This window comes from Procambarus clarkii, chromosome 19, assembly GCF_040958095.1.
Source record: "Procambarus clarkii isolate CNS0578487 chromosome 19, FALCON_Pclarkii_2.0, whole genome shotgun sequence".
Taxonomy (NCBI): domain Eukaryota; kingdom Metazoa; phylum Arthropoda; class Malacostraca; order Decapoda; family Cambaridae; genus Procambarus; species Procambarus clarkii.
The window spans coordinates 11,803,532-11,825,266 of NC_091168.1; the positions used below are offsets into that span (position 1 = coordinate 11,803,532).

Genomic DNA, 21,735 nt, shown 5'->3' on the forward strand with positions numbered 1-21,735 from the left:
GGCTGGCACCTTCCCGCAGGGAGGGTGTGTGGTTCGGCCAGCGTGTTATGCGCATGCGCCGTGGAGTTTGTTTTGGTCTGGGCGGTGTTTCAGTGCTGGGGTTTTGCGCCCTTTTTTGCTACAGTGCTTCGGCTCTCTTTCTTCTCCCTGGCTGCGGTATGTGCCCCTTCGCGCCGGGGGTGTCCTGGTTCCCAGTTGTGGGGAGGACACCGCGGTTTTCCCTGTGTCATGGGTGTGGACCGCCTCCTTCGCCTCTCCCTGTTCTCCTGCGGGTCCGGCAGGGTCCGGCTCTGGCGTCTTCACCTGGCGGTGCTCCCAAGTTCTTCTGGGCACGGTTGAGTCGTGTCAAGTTCGTGCCACCATTCGCCAGGTGAGTTTCTGCGGTCTGGCGTCTTTTGGCCGGGCGCTGAATGCGGCGGTGTTTATATACCTGTCTTTATTTAGGTATATTTTTGTACGACTGAGACCGTTCGCACACCAGTGACTGTCCCTTTATCACCCCTTCCTGTCCCCCTCATGTGCATGTCCAACCCATGCTGGAGTCATTCAGGGGACCCTCCTTTTTTAATGTGAGGTGTGGGGGTTGTAGGGTTGGTTCTGTGCTCACCTGGTGAGGCTCCTGGCTGTGCTTGCAGGATTTGAGCTCTGGCTCTTGGGTCCCGCCTATCTGGTAGAACTTGCGGGATAGTACCAGTGGAGTGCAGTGGTGCTATTGGCACTTTTGGGGAACTGTATTACCATCAGTGGTCTGTGCTTGTTACACGACCTACTTGCGAGCATAAGCCTTCTTGCTGGTTCGTCCGTGGACTTCCAGGGCGCTCTGGCCTGTTTTCGTATGGCAGTTCCGGCCCGTCCTGGTTGTGGGGGTATGTGGGCCGGTGGACTGCTCCTAGCAGCTGCCTGGTGGGCCATCCTCTGGCCGGTCTGGCCTGACCTTGGGCCGGGCTTTAGGTGTAAAAGAGCTCCCAGTACCTCATCCAGCAGGTATCGAGCGGGGTTTCTCCGCCGTCGGTCGCCTGGTGCAGGTTTCTGGGCCTGCAGGGTTTTGTTGTGTCTCCGTTCGCCCTGTCTGGGGTCTGCCTGCTCCGTTCTCTGCCTTTGCTGAGGGGAGTTGCTATTTACATGTTGCGTGTTGCAGTGGTGCCTGTTGCTGTTGCTGCACGTGTGCATTGGTACCGTGTTTCACGGTGGCGTGTCCTTATTCCTGTGTCCGGTTGTGGGGTGGCACTTTGCTGCCGTTTTGTGCCTGGAGATTGTGTGGGGTTTTTGTCCCTGCCTGATTGTCCACCCCTGGTTGTTCTCCTGGGGTTTTTTGTGCTTCTGCTCTTTCTTCCTGCTTCCTCTGCAGCAGGGATGTTCTGCGTGTGTTCTTAGGTGTTGGTCAGCCTGTGTCCTGTGATGTGCTTCTTTGTCTCGGTCTGTTGCAGTTGTTCGTGCCCCTTGGTTCGGGTCCTGTTCTGGCGGCGACCCTTCCGCCTTCTTTGGTTTTCCTAGCTTGCCCTGCCGGTTTTTTTTTTTTTTTTTTTTTTTTTTTTGAGGGGGGTTCTTGCGATGTCTCGCATCGGACCCGTTGTTTCTGAACTCCTGGCGGGCTTGCATGCTTTGGGGAGTTTTTCTGTTCGGCAGACGTTCCATCTCCTTGTGCCGCCTGGGTTTCGGTGGTCGCGCCCGAGATCTCGTGGCTCCGCCTTTTTCCTGGGCTCGGGGGGGCCTTGTCGGGGCTGCTTATGTTCTGCCTCGTGGTCTCGCCTCCGGTTGGTGGTCGGGTGTCCCACCTGCGTGCTTCTCTTGGCGGCAGTATGGGGTATTTTGGCGGTCCTTCCTTTTCCTGTCCCTTCTTAGGTGGTTACTCTTGTTAGCTTGGTTTACTCTCGGCTTGGTTTTCCAGTGGGGGTTGGGGGCCGTCGTCTTGCCACATACTTTCGCCTCTTTTCGTGCGGCGCAGGCGGAGCCGCTTCAGCTTCCTTTCGGTCTTGGTGTTGCTTCTGCACCGTTAGTCAGCTGTCTTGTGCGTCGTTTCACCTCCGGCCTGTTCGTGCGCCGCTTGCACCATCCTGGTCTCTGGTCAGCGTGCTCTGTCTTCTCCTCGGTTGGTAGTGCCCCTTCGGTTCTGGTGTGTTTTTTCGTCGGCTCTTTCCTTTGGGCCTTTGCCTCTGGGGGTCGGTTCGCTGAGTTTTCTTGCTCCTTCAGTTTTAGCGTTTTGGTTGTTGGATGGCAGCAGTCTCCATCTTTTCTGGCGCGGGGTGGGGCTGCTGCATTCTGGAGGGGTCCAGGGTTTGTTGGTGCTTCGTTGGTCGGGCCGGGGGTGTGTCGTTTTTGTGTTCAGTGGTGGCCCTCCGCTGTTGTTTGCGTGCCACGGCGTTTGGGTCCGGAGCGCATTTTGCGTTGATCCGGTTCTGTTCTTCCCGGTTCGCGGGTGATGGTGTCCCGGGTGGTCAGCTGTGTTCTTGCGGCTAAGCTGCCTGTGTTCTTCCCTCATGCCTGTGGCGTTCGTGGCTTCGCTGCTCTCGCTGCCGTCTGGGCGACGTGGCCTTGCAGTCTTTCGGGCATGGATTTTTGGTGTTCGTGCAGGGGCCTTGCTGCTCGTGGTTCTCGTGTTGTTCCCGGGATTTTCGGGGCTGTGGCGCCTTGGGTTGGCGCTTGCTGCCGGTTGTCTCGTCTCCTTGGGGGGTGCGTGGTGTCCGCCTCCCGGTTTTGTCCCTTTGACCTTCCTCAGTGGGTAGTTAGCTCCGGGGAGCCGACGGTGCTCCCCCCAGAAAACCAGTGTTGAATGTAATGAAACGCCATTTTCTGGGTGAGACCCGGAGGCTCCCCGGCAACCCTCCCTCCCTCCGGTCGGCGTTTTTCGCGTGTTTTGACATCCAGCCTCAGAACTGATGGGTGGATAGCCGGCGTGGGAGGTCTGGGGCTCTCCCTTCCCCCTCCCGGGGAGGGGGGAGCTGCGCAGACAGCGGTGCGGTGACGTATGACGTCATACTAGTTTCCTTGTTTTCTGTTGAAGAGTTCTATCCACTAGTTCGGCTTAGGTAGCAATTTTCACCAGAATAGGGGTTTGTTTTGGAATGCTTACCTTTCTGGATGCTTGACCCGGTCAATGGCAGACATAGAATGCTTCCAACCATCACGGGGGTTTCTATAGGCCATTGCTCCCCTTGCCTCTCTGAGGGGGCCAGGTTCTGGCCGTGGTCCCCGGTAGGCCCTAGAACTCCATACACATGACTGATGCCAAAGTCTGACATTAGCATATCAGCCGGTAAAGCTCCGGGGAGCCTCTGGGTCTCAGCCCAGAAAATGGCGTTTCATTACATTCAACACTGGTTTTTTGCTTACAGATTTTGTTTAGTAATATTATTAGGATGATAAAAATTTATAAAATACTTGTTTCATGAATGCTTTATTGTATTAGATGGAGATTCTCCAGGCTGTCTCTCGCTGGCTGGCAGTCTACTGAGCCATTTCCGTGTAGGGTCTTGGAGGTGGGGGGAAGCAAGAAGTGAGGGTGTGGGGGAGAGGTTCAGTGAGGGTGAGGGAGGGGACGATAGAGGTAGGCGGCCTGCTTTCCATGTGAGGACCCCCTGATGCCAAAACAAACCCAATACTGACCTTCGGTAATATCGACCGCCAGACCGGTATATGAGGCTCTAAATACCGATCTCCCAAACTGGTCGTTATTATCGGCAGATTGGTATATAAGAGGCCGTTAAATTGAGTGGATACTGTACTGCTAACTGGTTATCCCAGAGCTATCAAGCCAACAAACTAAAAGCTGAACCCTTGTGATGTGTGCAAGCACGGGTACTTAGTGCAGGGCCACCAAAATCATACAAGTGGTCCTACAGCCACACCAGGCAGACACCCCCCCCCCCCCCCACCAGGCAAAACAAAGCAAAAATAAAAACAAAAACCCTGCAAAAGCACAACGTCTCCAGGGGAACAGAACCGATCGCTATGCTGCACATCAGAGAGCTGCACAGTACTCCACACCCCAGCCAGTGACGAAACTACCTCCTACCCAAGGGCAAACAGAAGTAAGAACCACCCCAGCTGAACCCCAAGGGCGGGCAATCACCGAGCAGCCAGAGAACCTCGCGGAGGTAATTCTCGAACAGCTCAGTTGAAGATAATCCTAAGCCTCAGGGGCAATAATTACATGGCACCTAGGGAAGGTGGCCCTAGGTGCATTTAGTTCCAGTACTTTTGTGTTACTCCTGGTGCGCACACCACCAACACAGAAACACCACCACCACTATGCAGCATTGAGCAAAGAATGGAGCCAGAGTCAACGACCATCACCAAGCACAACAGCCTCTTAACTAAGGTGGAATAGCTGGCACGGAGGTCAGGGACACCCCCTACCCCCTCTTGGAAAGAAGGGGGGTGGAGTTGCACAGGTGGCTGCACAGCAGCTGTGGTGGCGTTATGCTTGTTTTCGATTGTGGAGTTCAATTTGCTAGTTTGGCTTTCGGTTTGCAATTTTTTAACCATCTGTACTATGTTTTGGAATTCCCACCTTTCTGGGTGCCTGACTTGGTAGATGGCAGACATAACTGCTTATATTTCCATGGGGGTGTATATAAACTGTGACGGTACAGCGTTGGTGTTCGGCTGTTTCAAAAGCTGGGGGCAGGGCCTCGTCACATCACAAAAAAAAAAAGAGAAAAGTTTGTCCTTTCATCTGTGGTAAGGTAATGGGAAGACACACAAAACACAAGTATATAAACAATGAAATTTTAATTACTCTAGAAAACAAGACATGAATAAAGGTAATCTCATAAAAATGCAGGACAAGTCAACAAACAAAATAACATGAATAATCACTGGCAAATGAAAAGTTACGCTAAGACAAGTAAGTTACAGTGATAGCAAAAGAAAATATGTAATGGGTGCTGGAATACTGGCTTCAAGCTGCCACCTCCCTAAGTACACGAAAGCCAAGGCTTAGTCTACCAGCGAGAGATGTCAACTTCATGGAGCACAAAGATATTCTGACGAGACTGGCGCGCTGCTGCCCAGACGTCGACTTGTGGTGGTGGCGGAGTGCAGGTGCGACGAGACACCAGCCAATCAGCAACAGGCAGGCAGAGGATGAGCAGTTTGCTGGTTACGGGCAGTGGCCAGGTGTTGGGGTGTGCAGGGTACGATTTGCATCCTGGGCAAAACGTTTGGTGATACTGGTGGACGTATCTTCTATATAGTATCTTGTACTTTGACGTAATGATGTAGGGAAGAGCAGGCTCAATCTCTCTTGAAAGAGATTATCGTCACAAAACCATTGCTCCTCGTGCCTCATCTGAGGGGGCCAGGTTCTGGCACTAGTTCCCAGAGCCCTAGAACTCCATTGATTGACTGTTGCCATGGTCTAATATGTGCACATCAGCCCAGTATAGCTCTCGGGAGCCGAAGGGGCTCTCCAGAGAAAAGCTCGTCTTATATGCTGGTAAATACGGTATGTACTGTACTCTTCATTAAAACTCTTATACCTTTTGCAGATTCCCTGGAATAAAAGTAATATTGGATTTTATATCAGAAGAAGAAGAGAAGTTCCTCTTAACTCAAATTGATGAAATTCCATGGGATTCATCACAGAGTGGGCGGCGTAAACAGGTACTGTGTAAATTACAAAAAACACATTACAATATCAGATCATGGTTAGAATAAAAACTCCAGTCACGATGCATCACTGTCTTTAGAAATTTGTACAAGGAATCATTCAAAACTTCTTATGTTACATGTGTCAGACAAATCCTGGAGTATGTGGCTCCAGCATGGAGTCCATATCTAGTTGAGCACAAGGTCAAGCCAGAGAAAGTTCAGAGGTATGCCACCATATTAGTCCCAGAACTGAGTGGTATAAGTTAGAAATAAAGGCTACAAGAATTAAGCCTTACATCACTGGAAAACTGGAGTTAGGGAAGACATTATTACCACCTTCACAGTTCTCAAGGGAATTGATAGGGTAGATAAGGACAGACTAATTAGCAAGGGTGGTACATGAGCGAGGGAACATCGGGAACAAAGTACCGAAATAAGTTACTGAGACATTAGAAAGAATTTTTTTCAGTTAGAGTAGTTAACAAATGGAATGCACTAGGAAGTTGGGTGGTGAAGACAGACTCCATACACAGTTTCAGTTGTAGGTATGATACAGGCCAATAAGAGCAGGAACCTGTACACTGGTTGATTGAATGTTGAGAGGTGGGACCAAAGAGCCAAAGCTCAATCCCCATAAGCACAATTAGGCGAGTACGGTAACAACCAAGTCACCAGTACATTCCACCAGGGATGCACCTCTCTGCTGGGCCTACATTCAGCTTAGTAACTTCAGGTAAGTGGTGTTGGCTGTCTGTGGAACATATAATTTCATTTGAAGCTATTGCTATACTTTTATTCCATTTGATGCTTTAACTTTGTGTTTTGTGCCACCCAAGTTGCAGGTGCCCAGCATTTACATTTTGCTTCGGCTGTTTGCTGGGTTATCTTTCCTTGTATCCTGCATCTCTCTTGCCCCCACCAGTTAAGTTCTCTGAGGAGTTTGGGTTTCCTCTTCTATGAGTTGACTCATAGAAGAGTCATCTTGCCTCTAGGTAGTGCATAGGTTTACTTCCCATCACAAGACTTGTTCAAGAGGAGTGACTGTGTTCTCGTGTGGCTATCACACCTAACTTTGCCCCTGTGCAGTCAGACCACACTTTAACTGAGGGTGCACTTGCAATGCATAAATGATTGTTGTTGTTTTTGTTTGTGGCTTCATATTCTTTCCTTTGCTAAGTGGTTCAGGTCGAGGGATGGGGGAATGTTTGTTTGTCAAAGATACTCACAGCACCAGGCCTACCAACTTGTCTGTGAGTGGTTAGTGTTCCCCTCACCCCGTTTATTTTTTGAGGGGGTATTTTATACCACCTGTTGGGTTCAGAAGTCCTTTCACCCTTAGGTGTATGCTATTTTTTTTTTTTGAGAGAGAGAGATATACAAGAGCTGTTGCATTCTTGTACAGTCACTAGTACGCGTAGCGTTTCAGGCAGGTCCCTGGAATACGATCCCCTGCCGCGAAGAATCGTTTTTTCATCCAAGTACACATTTTACTGTTGCGTTAAACAGAGGCTACAGTTAAGGAATTGCACCCAGTAAATCCTCCCCGGCCAGGATACGAACCCATGACATAGCGCTCGCGGAACGCCAGGCGAGTGTCTTACCACTACACCACGGATTACTGGAAGGGCTCCTACAGTGGCTCACTGTTGCTAGCTATCTGGATGGCTCTACTCAATTCGAGCCACACTAAACCCTTGTGAGTCATTATGAGCCTGAAGTTACTGTTTCTTTGAGATATGTTGGGCTTTCTCTTGGGAGGGGGGGAGAGAGTTTCCCTGTCGACAGCAGGGGTAGTTAAGCCAGTGCTTTCCACCAAGGACTTGCTGCCTCCTGTTTCTCGGGGGGAGGGGGAAGGATGCTGGAGAGGATCTTTCTCCTTGGAAACAACTTTCTGCCCTCAGTGTCTGGCATAAAATGTTGCTCTGCCCCAGTAATTACCTAAGTGTAATTACCTAAGTGTAGTTACAGGATGAGAGCTACGCTCGTGGTGTCCCGTCTTCCCAGCACTCTTTGTCATATAACGCTTTGAAACTACTGACGGTCTTGGCCTCCACCACCTTCTCACTTAACTTGTTCCAACCGTCTACCACTCTATTTGCGAAGGTGAATTTTCTTATATTTCTTCGGCATCTGTGTTTAGCTAGTTTAAATCTATGACCTCTTGTTCTTGAAATTCCAGGTCTCAGGAAGTCTTCCCTGTCGATTTTATCAATTCCTGTTACTATTTTGTATGTAGTGATCATATCACCTCTTTTTCTTCTGTCTTCTAGTTTTGGCATATTTAATGCTTGTAACCTCTCCTCGTAGCTCTTGCCCTTCAGTTCTGGGAGCCACTTAGTAGCATGTCTTTGCACCTTTTCCAGTTTGTTGATGTGCTTCTTAAGATATGGGCACCACACAACAGCTGCATATTCTAGCTTTGGCCTAACAAAAGTCATGAACAATTTCTTTAGTATATCGCCATCCATGTATTTAAATGCAATTCTGAAGTTAGAAAGCATAGCATAGGCTCCTTGCACAATATTCTTTATGTGGTCCTCAGGTGATAGTTTTCTATCTAGAACCACTCCTAGATCTCTTTCTTTATCAGAATTCTTTAAAGATTTCTCACATAATATATAGGTTGTGTGGGGTCTATGTTCTCCTATTCCACATTCCATAACATGACATTTATTAACATTAAATTCCATTTGCCAAGTGGTGCTCCATATACTTATTTTGTCCAGGTCTTCTTGAAGGGCATGACAGTCATCTAAATTCCTTATCCTTCCTATTATCTTAGCATCATCAGCAAACATGTTCATATAATTCTGTATACCAACTGGTAGATCATTTATGTACACAATAAACATCACTGGTGCAAGAACTGAACCCTGTGGTACTCCACTTGTGACATTTCTCCATTCCGATACATTGCCTCTGATTACTGCCCTCATTTTTCTATCAGGCAGAAAATTTTTCATCCATGATAGAAGCTTACCTGTCACCCCTCCAATATTTTCCAGTTTCCAGAACAACCTCTTATGTGGAACTCTGTCGAAAGCCTTTTTTAGGTCCAGATAGATGCAGTCAACCCAACCATCTCTTTCCTGTAATATCTCTGTGGCTCGATCATAGAAACTGAGTAAATTCGATACACAGGATCTTCCAGATCGAAAACCATACTGTCTGTCTGATATTATATCATTTCTCTCTAGGTGTTCTACCCATTTAGTTTTGATTAGTTTTTCCAATACTTTCACTATTACACTTGTCAATGATACAGGTCTATAATTGAGGGGGTCTTCCCTGCTGCCACTTTTGTAGATTGGAACTATGTTAGCCTGTTTCCACCCGTCTGCTACGATTCCTGTACACAGGGATGCCTGAAAGATCAGGTGAAGTGGAATGCTGAGCTCAGATGCACATTCTCTCAGAACCCATGGTGAAACGCCATCTGGGCCAGCTGCTTTGTTCTTACCGAGCTCCTTGAGCATTTTTTCCACTTCGTCTCTAGACACCTCTATGTGTTCTATGTTGTTCTCTGGAATTCTTATTGTATCTGGTTCCCTAAAGATTTCATTTTGTACAAACACACTTTGGAACTTTTCGTTTAGTGTTTCACACATTTCCTTTTCATCTTCCGTGAATCTATTTCCCATTTTCAACCTCTGAATATTATCCTTTACCTGCAATTTGTTGTTTATGAATTTATAGAATAGACCTGGTTCTGTTTTACATTTGTCCGCAATCCCTTTTTCAAAATTTCTTTGTCTTTTCTTTCATTTCAATCTCAAAATCAAAATCAATCAAAATCAAAATCAATCAATTCAAAAATTTCAGTCTTTGTTTACTAGTGCTTCCTCAACTGGGCAGGAGCCCAGTGGGAAGTTTATGGGGCTTCGTAGCCTGGTGGATAGCGCGCAGGACTCGTAATTCTGTGGCGCGGGTTCGATTCCCGCACGAGGCAGAAACAAATAGGCAAAGTTTCTTTCACCCTGAATGCCCCTGTTACCTAGCAGTAAATAGGTACCTGGGAGTTAGTCAGCTGTCACGGGCTGCTTCCTGGGGGTGGAGGCCTGGTCGAGGACCGGGCCGCGGGGACACTAAAAAGCCCCGAAATCATCTCAAGATAACTCAAGATAACCATGGGTGCCCTTAATTTAAATTGGTCTTTGGTGCCTTCTGGGGAGGGTAATTCTTTCAAAGCAGAGTTTTCTTTGTCATCTCTCTGTTTGAGATAGATGCCTCTGCTGCTCCTCCCCCCCACGTTCAATTCCTAGTTCAGTTTAAATCTTTGGTGGCCTCCTATTTACGAAAGTTTCCAACACCCATCTTTCACCTTCAGAGGTGTGTGCCGATTTATTTCAGTTCCTCTTTCAGGATGAGGACTGTGCTGCCTTGAAGGACCCGACCTTTTTTGAATTCGGGTTTGTCTTTGCCTTTTGGTTGAATTATGAGGTTTCCAATTCTTTCTGGCTTGTGGACAACCCATTATTTTCTATGGATTTTGTGATACCTGAACACTTGCATGGCATGAAGTCAGTTTGGTGTTTCAGGTGTTCTGAATAGTTCTTCTTTTGCATTGCTTGAGGCTTGCCTGTTTGTGCTGTCCTTACCCCAGACTGGGGGAATGTGGTAGCTACATATTTGGTTTCCAATGCTCTCTGGTGTCTTATTTCACAGAGGTCACAGGGCTCATCTTCAGGTAGACACAGTTTCGTGCAGTTTGGCTGTGATTGAGCAGTTCTCTGATCAGCTCTAGGGGGTGGCCTAGATACCTTGTCAGCAGTGTCTGAGATTGCTGCCTTGTTATCTGCGATTTGAGCTTTGGAGGTATTGCCCAAGCAACTCACTTCTCGCCTTCTGGAGGCAGTGGCAGGCTTCTATTTTGATTCATTGGTGTGCTGACAAGCTGTGTTGGCCCATGCATTAGAATCAACGTGGTCCCTTACCCTGTTGTCATTCTCCCATTTTTGTCTCTCTTGTTTCCAGAGGAGACAGTTTCTTTGGGTTTGTCGGCTGTGGCTGTTGCCTTTCATCCCCTCGGATGTCTTTTTCTGCAACAGGGTTCTGCCTTTGCTGCATGGGAGAGGCATGCAAAGTTCCCAGCACTCTTTGTCATATAACGCTTTGAAAGTACCGTCGGTCTTGTCCTCCACCATCTTCTTACCTAACTTGTTCCAACCGTCTACCACTCTGTTTACGAAAGTGAATTTTCTTATATTTCTTTGGCATCTGTGTTTAGTTAGTTTAAATCTATGACCTCTTGTTCTTGAAGTTCCAGGTCTCAGAAAATCTTCCCTATCAATTTTATCAATTCCTGTTACTATTTTGTACGGAGTGATCATATCACTCCTTTTTCTTCTGTCTTCTAGTTTTGGCATATTTAATGCCTCTAACCTCTCTTTGTAGCTCTTGTCCTTCAGTTCTGGGAGCCACTTAGTGGCATGTCTTTGCACCTTTTCCAGTTTATTGATGTGCTTCTTAACACTTTCGCGCGCCTGGCGAAGGTAAAAAAAAAAAAGCGGTATGTGCACGCGGCGTTTTTGACGCTTAAGCGTAAAAACAAAAATGTGTATACTGTACTCTTTTTACTCTCTTGACCTTAGTTCTCGAGCTACGTATTTCATTTTGGTACCAACGTGTTCGCAATAAAATTCTCTAGAAGAACATCAGTAAAAAAAAGTCACGAAACGTATAGGGATACCAACACCAAATAAATAACTACGAAGATGACTCGCCGTGAGCGCCCAACAGCAACAAAATGTTTTTACTCTTGGGATTGTTATCACCTCCACACTTGTCCTACAGCGTTAATTTTGGTATCAATGGACTCACAATGAAATTCCCAACACGATGATATGAATATAAACGTAGAATAATGGTCACGGCCCACCCGCAAGAGTGTGGAAAGTCGTGGAACTGTTACCCGGTATCGTTGACGGGACGACACATGTGCAATACGGCGCTTTGAAAGTTTATACTTATTTCACTGTCCTGACATTATTATTCTATGTACGTCATTCATTTTTGTGTCAATGTGTTCGCAATAGAATGTTCTATGAGCTCGTAGGTAGAAAAGATCAACAAAGCGTAAGATAGAATAACGCCAAATATAAAACAACGCTAGAACATATCAGTGAGCGCCAAACACACACGAAATGTTATTACTTTTGTTATGTTTGCCAAGTTTATACTTGTTGCACACAGTTATTTTTGGTTGTACATTGATCGGAATAAAATTCCCTAAACAGACATATGCATATAATACATGATATGGGGAAGCATTTCCAGTATAAACGGCTAAAGTCACCCATCTGCAACCCGTTTGGGACACTCATGCAGACACACGCTACACCCCAAAAAAATCTATGAAGGTTCGAGTCTACTTATGGCAGTTTATGTGATACAGTGTTCATTCTGGTATCAAAATACTCGTTTCAGTTTTTAGTTCATGCGATTTTCAGAATCAACTGAATCGCTGGAGGTTCAACATTTGAGTCAGAGTCAGAGTCATCTGACAAAACCGTCTCGTCAAATGGCAGTGTGCCAGACATCTCGGGTACTGATTCGGTTGCTGCTTCAGCTTGAGGTGTTGAAATGAACAAGGGCCACCTCACACCAGATGGTCCAGGAGTTTGCATGGCGTCAGCATAGGCAGGACCTGTGTCATCATTTATGTCTGGAGCGTGCCGCAAGTGTTGAGATACTGTTGCTGTTTGAGGCCTATCTTCCGGGTCCCAGCACAATAGGGCCCAAATTGCCACCTCGTGGAACTGTAGCAATGTTAGCTTTATTTGATCAGTTGTGTTGTATTTGTACAAAACAAAGGCATTATGCAAAGCCATTTGCAGGAAATAAAACGTTATCTTTTAGGTCCACTTGTTAGTTTTCCTGGTAAAATGGTAATACCATTTGATCGAAGTGGTCCACACCTTTCATGAACTTATTGTACCATGCAGCCTAGTAGTGAGAAAGAGAGCCTCATGGCGCGCAGTTTGAAACAAACCAAAAGTAAATCGGATTAAAATTGAATTTTATACAAATATTATTTTCAGGACATCATTTTATGTCCACATCGCGGAAGCGGATAGGCGAAACAGGACTCCAGGTTATGTCCTGATCCGCATAAAGTGTTAAGATATGGGCACCACACAACTGCTGCATATTCAGCTTTGATCTAACAAAAATCATGAACAATTTCTTTAGCATTTCTCCATCCATGTATATAAAAGCAATTCTGAAGTTGTAAAGTGTAGCATAGGCTCCTCGCACAATGTTCTTAACACTTTCCGGCCATGAGGACTCCTCCCGGCGTCCTGTTTCGCCTACCCGCTACCGCTAAGTGGACATAAACTTATGTCCTCTTTTAAAATATTTGTATAAAATTCAATTTTTATCCTGATTTAATTTGGGTTTGTTTCAAACTGCGCGCCATGAGGCTCTCTTTCTCACCAATAGGCTGCATGGTACAATAAGGTCATGAAAGGTTCACAAACATAACAAAAGTAAAAACATTTCGTATGTGTTTGACTCTCACTGATATGTTCCAGCGTTGTTTTATATTTGGCGCTATTCTATCTTACGCTTTGTTGATCTTTTTTACCTACGGGCTCATAGAACATTCTATTGAGAACACATTGACACAAAAATGAATGACGTACATAGAATAATAATGTCATGAGAGTGAAATAAGTATAAACTTTCAAAGCGCCGTGCGTCGTCCCGTCACCGATACCGGGTAACAATTTCACCACTTCCCACACTCTTGCGGGCGGGCCGCAATCATTATTCTACGCTTATATTCATATCACCGTGTTGGGAATTTCATTGCGAGTCCATTGATACCAAAATTAACGCTGTAGGACAAGTGTGGAGGTGATAAGAGTAAAAACATTTTGTTGCTGCTGGGCGCTCACGGCGAGTCATCTTCGTAGTTATTTATTTGGTGCTGGTATCCCTATACGTTTCGTGACTTTTTTTACTGATGTTCTTCTAGAGAATTTTATTGCGAACACGTTGGTACCAAAATGAAATACGTAGCTCGAGAACTAAGGTCAGGAGAGTAAAAAGAGTATACACATGTTTGTTTTTACGCTTACGCGGCAAAACGCCGGGAGCACTTACGGTTATTTTTTTTACATTCGCCTGGAGCCGGAAAGTGTTAATGTGGTCCTCAGGTGGTCTTTAATCTAATATCCTTAACACTTAAACTGCGCAACGCGCCTGCAGGCTCACGTCTGGTTTGCGCAACGCGCCTCCGGGTATTTGTATTTTTCACGTTCCATTCAAAACTCCCGCGGCTACATGGGGTTCACATCAGCTTCCTCAGGGCTCTTGTAAACAGACGCCATCTTTAAAAAAAATCGTGGTCCACATTCCCGGGTGTGGGAGCCTCAGTAGTGTGTGAGCAACCAAGGCTGGCGCTCGCAGCATGAGCGCACAGCACTGCTGTTCAGCATGTGACCACAGCATCGCCTAATAATGTCAAAATATATATATAACCTGTATTATTTAGCCATGATAGTATTATAGAAGTGCCTGAGTGTGATAATGACTGGGTACAATGTTCAAATATCAGTGATTCAATGCTGTTCACGATGTTCACAGCGCTAGCCACAGCACCACAGCATTATTTCGTCCATCTAGGAATCTTCAAATGATTTCTTAGGTTCCTTTTCAAAATAAACTTGTGGTCAATTATTCATTTACAGGTATTAGTGACCAGGATTGTGGTTATAATGAGTGTTGTGCGTAGGAAGGAGGAATTTTGGTGAGGGAGGGCGGAAGGGAGAGAATTGAGGTAGCCTCACTGTGGCAGTAACTCTGTTTTGCTCACCGTCCTAGCTTTGTGGTTCACTATGGGGAACACACATGTACACGGGTATATACAGTGTGTGTGAATAGTGTAATAACAGCACCAGGAGTATGTTGTGAGGAGCTATTTTGGTGAGGGAGGTGACGTCGTAATCGTAGCGTCTTCTGCTGTCTGCTGTGTGATTTGTCATGCAGTGTATGGTGGCCACTGTACTGTTTGGACACAATACCGGCTTACTTGCATAGTTCTGGTAAATAAAACATGTAGATAGGTATATATAACATGTGTAAATCATGTAATAAATACAATAACAGTATGGTGGGAGGAGCAATGTTGGCGAGTAAGATGTTGGAGGAGTGAGGGAGGGCTGGCTGAGTGTGACAGCTCACACTCGCGGTGTTCTGAATGTGTTGATGGTGAGTGTATATAGTGTGTGACAGTGTATAGTCTGTAAATAGATTGTATATATACATAAATTAGCATGATATATGGTAAATATATGCAACATATGTGTACACAAGTGTCATGCACAAAACACATTGTCTTCGGACAGTACAGATGTTTTACTGCCATAATATAGTGTACGTGTTCATTATACATAGGATTAGCATGTAAAAACAAATAAAATGTATTTGGAACTGTGCGCAAAAAATGAACAAAAATATATTCGCGGCAACTCGCGCGCCCCGCCCCGGCCGCCCCACCGGCCCCGGGAGCATACTGCTCTGGCGCACAGGGGATGATGACGTCACGCCCCACCTTTCGTACCCCATAGCAGCCAAAGTAAGTACAATTTCGAACTTCCGTTGTTATACCCATATACAGGGAGGGGTTTTTGACACTTTCAGAAGAAAAAAGAATTTTTTCCCGAGATTTCATTTCTTGCGCACTGGGGGGATGTCATATTTATAGGCCGCGCAGTTAAAGGGTTAATCCGGTCCACCCGGTGGTCATCGAGTTGCAACATTGGCTGTTTCTTATCTCCAGTAAATTTTAAGTCGGTTGAGTTTTGCTGGGTTCCCAGCCATGTTGATGTCTCTTTAAATGGGCGTGCGGATGCTGCCACTAAGGAAGCTATCCGTACTTTTCCCATCTCCCGTAAAGGTATTCCTTATTCCGACTTTTACCCAGTTATTCATTCCTCCATCCTTGCCTGTTGGCAAGGTTGTTGGTCTTCTGTTACTGGTAACAAACTATATACTCTTAAGAGTTGTGTGTGTCTCTGGCCTTCCTCCTACCACTGTAACCAGCGGTGGGAAACGGCTCTGGCTAGATTACGTATTGGCCATACATGTTTAACTCACTGTCACTTAATGGAGCGCCACCCTGCTCCTTATTGTCCTTATTGCATTGTTCCTCTTACGGTTGTGCACATTATTGTTGAATTTCTTGCTTTCCGACCATCCCTCATGGTCAATTATCCCGCGATAGAATTCTTGGTGAATCGGATACTTTTGATATTGTTCGCCTTATGCGTTTCTTTTATCGTATTGGCATCCTTGGTGATATTTAGCGGCCTCTGATTATTTAGTACTTATGGTGGTGTTACATAGTCTTCCCGGTTTGATGCCTTCTTTTGATAATTACTTACTTACTCCCCCCCCTCCCTGGGAGGGGGTTAGGGGGAGCCCCCAGACCCTCATGCCGGCGATCCTCACCCCAGTTCCTCGGCTGATGAGATCATGCACAGTGGCTCCATCTCCAGTCTTCTCTCAGTGCTGTTTATTGTTTTTTCAGTGCTGCTCTTATGGTGGTCATGTGAGCTGGGAGTAATATTCTGAGGTACTCGGGCTGCATGTGGTTAGTGTCACCTTCCCTGAGTGCCCTGTAAGTACCTCGCTCAGGGCAAGGGGGTTCCCTTCCACAAGTCACCTTGGGTCTACCTCTGTTGGCCTTTCGCTGCTTGGCGTTTAGCCTCCTCGAGTGTGTGGGGGGGTTTCCACCCTTGTTTGCCTTGGGGTAAGTGCACTGGTGGGGCGTGGGCGTGGATACTGGTTTATTGCACTGGTGGGGCGTGGGATACTGCATAGCTAGTTTTCACCTTTAACAGCGGCCGGCTCTGTTCTCTTAGGGTACGTTGTCCTTTTGCGAGGTTTTTCTTTTTCTTTTTGCCTGGTGAGGGGGGTCTGCCTTGTGTTTCCCCCTCCCTTATATTAGGATTGTTTTGTGTGGTGGCACCCCCTGCTTTGCCCTCGTGAGTGGACATGTCCTGTGAGTTCAGCTTTTAGCAGTTTGTTTGGTAGTTTGGGGCACTGGTTAGCAGTACCCTGCCTGGGATAACCCTTAGCAGACCCAGTCTAGGGGCCCTGGAAAACCCCGGGGGAACCCCCGGGTCTAATGGAGGAGATCCCTGTGTCCCCTCTCACTTTGTGCGAGTTTGAGGGTTGCTCTGTCCCCTTGTCTCAGGGCGACGCTCATAGTTTTTGCCTCCATTATGCTGCCTGTTGGGTCGGTGACACATTCGACCCTGAGTCCTGAGAGCTTTGTTGCTTGTTTGTGACTCAATTCACCCAATCTGATGATGATTTTCTTCAGGTGCAGGCTAGGTTTAGGTTATTGCAACACGCTAGGGTTGCCGCTTCCTCGGATGCCTTGAGGCTGCCATGCTTTGCATATTCGGACTCAGACTTGGGGGTGTTGGGCGCTTCGGCCTTGGTTCCATCCGCGTCCCGTCGTTCTTCCCCTTCGGTGGTTCATACATTCCCCCCCCCCTCCCCCCACTGCTTCCGGCCCCTAAGCGTCTGAGGGCTTCGGGGGTCCGGGCGGAGTTTACAGGTTTCTGAGACGGTTTGGAGGTTTTCTGAGGCAGTTTTGGGGGTTGCCCCGTCCAGGGTGGCTACAGAGGCATTCGAGTCTGTTCCTCCTGCCGTTGCAGGAGGAGCAACGAAAAAGAAAAAGCCTCGGCTTTTTCTTGTGAGGCCGGGGCTTTGGTGGACGACTCCACCCCGGGGCCTGAAGTGGAGGTTCCGGGGGTAGGGGAGAAGGTGACTTGGGGGCCTTGGGCTCCGTTGGACACCACCTGGATTTTCCGACCTTCTGAATGGGGTTTATTGTTGCAAGGAGTGGGGTTTTCTTTTTCTCCCTCTGCGTATGATTTGGAATTGGGTTCAGCCCTCTCACCGGGTTTGGTTCCGTGTCCCTGCAGATCCTTCGGTTCCATCTTTCCGGAGGTTTTCAGCTTTCCCCATCGCTCCGCCTGAGGTGCGGTCGGCCATTGTGGCTTACCTCCTGCATGATCCGGAGTATGCCTCCATAATGGATCCTTCTTCACTCAGGTTTGGATCTTGGTGTCCTTACTGGGTTCGTTATGAGGTTCCGGAGTTGTCCTGACTTGCAGATTGCACCTTGTTTTCATTGGATGCTTGGAACTCGTTCTGTCAGACCTGCACGTTTGAGTGGCGCAAGGCGTTGACGGTGGTCAAGGCTTACCTGGGCGGGGGGGGGGGGGATTTTGAGCATCTTAATGCGTGCCTTTTCGCTTCTGCCCTTTTCCGGGATATTGGTGTGCTTCAGCTTCATGTGCCGGTTCCTTCCCTGTTGGCCGCGCTCGTGACTTTTTGGCTTCGGTTCTGCTTTTCTTTTCCCTCCTGGAGCTGTCTTTGGATTGGCTTGCGGAGAATGTAGAGGCGCTTGGGGTCGTTCCTGGGTCTGGTGCCTTAGGCTCGGCTGCTCGTGCGTCATCTGCTCTTTTGAAGCTGTTTGCGACAATCCTGCGGGAGGCGTTGCTGTGCATTTCACGTGTTGACTAGAGGTTCTAGCTTCCTCCTTGGAATCTGCTTGGGCCCTGGTTCTTCGGTTGTCTTCCCCTTTTTGTCCCTTGCTTTTTGAGACCTCTGTGGTTGAGCATTATATTCAGGCGGCTTCTACCACTTGCCGCCATGTCTGAATTGTTGGTTCTCCGGGGGACCCGGATGGATTCTTCCCGGCAGGGTTGTGCCAGGTCTCGCGGTTCCCATCGTCAGGGTTGGCCACAGGTGTCAGGTTCAGTGCCGGTGCCAGGTTCAGTGCCGGTGCCGCCTGCTGTCCCGACTGTGCCTTGTCTGTATGGTGTTCGCTCTGCGCGCAGGTCGGGTTCTTGTAAGGGGCAGCAGCCCTTTCGCAGTTTGCCCCATTGACGGGGCGGTGGGGAGGGGGGAAGGTTCACGATTTGTGGCCTTTTCGGTCATTTCACTCGGCCTGTGGTGGAGTTGGGTGGCTCCTCCTTCGGGAGGTTCGGGAGCTGACAGGGCAGGCTTCCTCTCGTGCGCTCTGTCGAGTCATCTTGGAGTGAGTGTGATTGGGCGTGGTTAAAACGACAACGTCTCACAGGTGGGTTTCCTGCCTGTTTCCAGTTCCGAAACGGGACTGTGTGGACCTGCAGTTCATTCTGGACTTGTCCCGTCTGAACTCGTGGGTTTCTTGCCCCTTGTTTCGGATGACCACTCTGTCCCAGGTCTGTCTTCTGTTGGAGCCGGGCGTTTGGATGGTGTCTCTGGACCTCAAGGACGCGTATTGGCAATTCCCTATTCATCTGGGGTTCCAGGACTGGCTCGGTTTCGCTGTGGGGCTTCAATGTTACCGCTTTTGTTGCCATCCATTTGGGTTGAATCCGGCACCTTGTATGTTCACATGCCTTACCTGGGTCGTGGTGTCCTGTCCGCATCTGTTAGGTGTTCGGGTGTTGGCTTACCTCAGTGACTGGCTGGTTTGGGCTCCCAGTCGGTCTGCATGTCCGCTCGTCAGGGATTTGGTGCTTTCCCGGCTCACCGAGTTCGGGTTCCTGATGAACTGGAGGAAGTCCCATCTGGTTACCTCCCTGGTTTGGTCCTGGCTGGGTCTTGTGTGGGGCTCTCAGACCGCTTCCTTGTCTCTTTCTCCAGGTGTCTCTCCTTCGGCTGGGGTCCCGCATGCGCTTGTTTTGGGGGGGCTCCTGGGTCACCCAGCGATTGGTCGAGGGTCTGCGGGAGCCTGAACTTTGTGATTATGGTCTACCTGCTGGGTCGGGTTTGCCTTCGGGGACGTCCCTTCCACCTCTTGCGATCGCTGGGTTCAACCCCCAGGGGCCTTGTGTCGGCTGCTTCCTCTTTGCGTTTTTCAGGGTTCTGTGCCTTGGCACCTACCTGAGCCCTCGCTTGATGTGTTCACGGATGCTTTGTCTCTCGCCTGGGGCTTTGTGACCAGTGCTTACCAGGCTGGCCAGGGGTGGGGGAAGTCCGTCCTTCCGTCTGGCCCTCAGCATGGTGCGGGAGTTCGCTGCTGTGTGTTTTAAGCTTCGGAAGGCTCAGGTCGCCTGTGGATTGACAATCCGGCTCTGGACTGCTCCCGGTGGTTCATTGCCTGAACCAAGGGGGTTCGATGCGGTCCTTGGCTATTTGGGGCTGGTTGCGTCAGGTGACTCGTCTGCTGAGTTCTCGGGGTGTGGCTCTCCTGGTGGCTCACGTCCGGGGGTATTTAACATCCTGGCGGACGGCCTGTCCCGGTTCTTTCCCCTTTCCATGGAAGTGACGGTCGACGCCGACTCATTCAGCTGGCTCTGCTGGATGTTCGGGCGCCCGGAGGTGGACCTCTTCTCGTCGGTGTGGTCGAGGCATCTTCCGGTATATGTGGCGCCCTTCCCCGACTGTGAGGCTGTCGGGGTTGATGCCTTTTGGCAGGACTGGTCGAGGTGGGGGTTCCTGTACTGTACTTCTTTTCCCTGGTTCAGCTGTTGCTCCAAATCCTGGCTTGCTTGGAGACTTACCAGGGGCGAGTAGTCCTCTTGGCCCCGTGGTGGCCGGCCCAGCCGTGGTTTCAGGTGCTGCTTGCCTGGTGTCCGAACCTGGAGGTTTTTCCGCGGCTCCGCCTCTATCAGGAGATCGGCCCAGTCCGGTACGAGACTGGTTCATGCTTCGCCTCAAGTCTTCGCATTTGGTGTTTTTGACTCTGGTTTATCACCATCTCTATAGTGCTCAGGTGCCCTCTCTGGTGGTTTCCCACCTGCAGGCGTCTTCTCGGCTGCAGTATGAAGTTTCCTGGCGGTCCTTCCGTTTCTTTTTTGACTCTTCATTGTTACTCTTTGCTTTCGGTTCGAGTGTTGTCCTTTCTCTCTTGGTTGTTCCAGGACTGTCATCTTACGCCTTGTTTCATGCGGCACTGGCGGAGCCGCTGCAGCCTGCTTTCAATATCGATGTTACTTCTGCACCGTTTCGCAAGCTGTCTTGTGCATTGTTTCACCTTCGGCCTGCTCATGCGCCGCCTGAGCCATCCTGATCTTTGGACAGAGTGCTCTTCTATCTCTCTTCTCCTCGGTTTGTTGGGCCCCTTCAGTTCAGGATTGTTTTCCTAAGGCTCTTTTTCTGTTGGCATTGGCCTCTGGGGGGTCGGATGGTGGAGCTTCGTGCTCTTCTCCAGTGCAGAGGTTTTTTCTCTTTTGGTCGTGGTCATAGGTATGTTCGTCTGCAGCCGTCTCCCTCTTTTCTGGCGAAGAATGAGACTGCTGCTTTCCGGAGGTGTCCTTGGGTTGTTGATGCTTGGTTGGTCAGGCCAGGGTTCATCATGTATTGTGTCCGGTTGCAGCCCTCTGCCGTTATCTGCGTGCCAAGGCTTCTGTGTCCGGGGACGCGCTTTGGGTTGATCCGGTTTCCTTTCTTCCCTGTTCACAGGTTCGGGTCTCTTAGGTCGTCCGCAGGGTATTTAAGTCGAATGTCAGCCCAGTATCTTGGGCTGACATTCGGGCATGGGGTTTTTGGTGATCGAACAGGGCCCTGTCTGCGCGCTACCTCGTAAACATTCCTAGGCCATGTCGGGCTTGTGTCACTTTGGGTCGGCGGTTGCAGCCCATTGTCTCGACTTCGAGTTAGGAGTGCAGAGCCGACCACCTCCCTGGTAGGTCCCTTCTTTCTTGTTTTGTTTTGAAGTAGCTCCAGGGAGCCGTAGGGGATTCCCCCCCCAGAAAACCAGCGTTGAATGTAATGAAATGCCATTTTCTGGGTGAGTCCCGGAGGCTCCCAGGCATCCTTCCCTCCTTCCGGTGGCGTTTTTTCACATTTTTGATACCCAGCCTTAGAACTGGGGCGAAGGATCGCCTGTATGAAGGTCTAGGGCTTCCCATTCCTCCTCCTGTGAAGGGGGGAGCTGCGCAGACATGCGGCGCAGCTCGTGTAACGTCATGCTTGTTTGCTCATTTTTCGTTTGGGGAGTTCTGTCCACTTGTTTGAAGATTTTTGTTGTTAACCAGGACAGGGGTTTGTTTTGTGGCGCTTACCTTTCTGGGTGCCTGTCCCAGTTGATGGCAGATATAGAATGCTCCAAAATCAGATGTGCATTCTATAGGCCATTGCCCCTTGTGCCTCCATGAGGGGGCCAGGTTCTGCCTCGAGGTACCC

The 21,735-nt window shown here is 48.7% G+C and overlaps 1 protein-coding gene across 1 annotated transcript in view; it reads left to right on the top strand.

Moving 5' to 3' along the window:
• The window catches only part of LOC123757635 (alpha-ketoglutarate-dependent dioxygenase alkB homolog 4), a 53,357-nt gene that overhangs the window by 24,576 nt on the left and 7,046 nt on the right, over positions 1 to 21,735 (top strand). Inside the window, exon 3 of the mRNA XM_045741477.2 lies at positions 5,490 to 5,604. Coding sequence (XP_045597433.1) covers positions 5,490 to 5,604 — 115 coding nt within the window. The remainder of the gene's footprint in view (positions 1 to 5,489; positions 5,605 to 21,735) is intronic.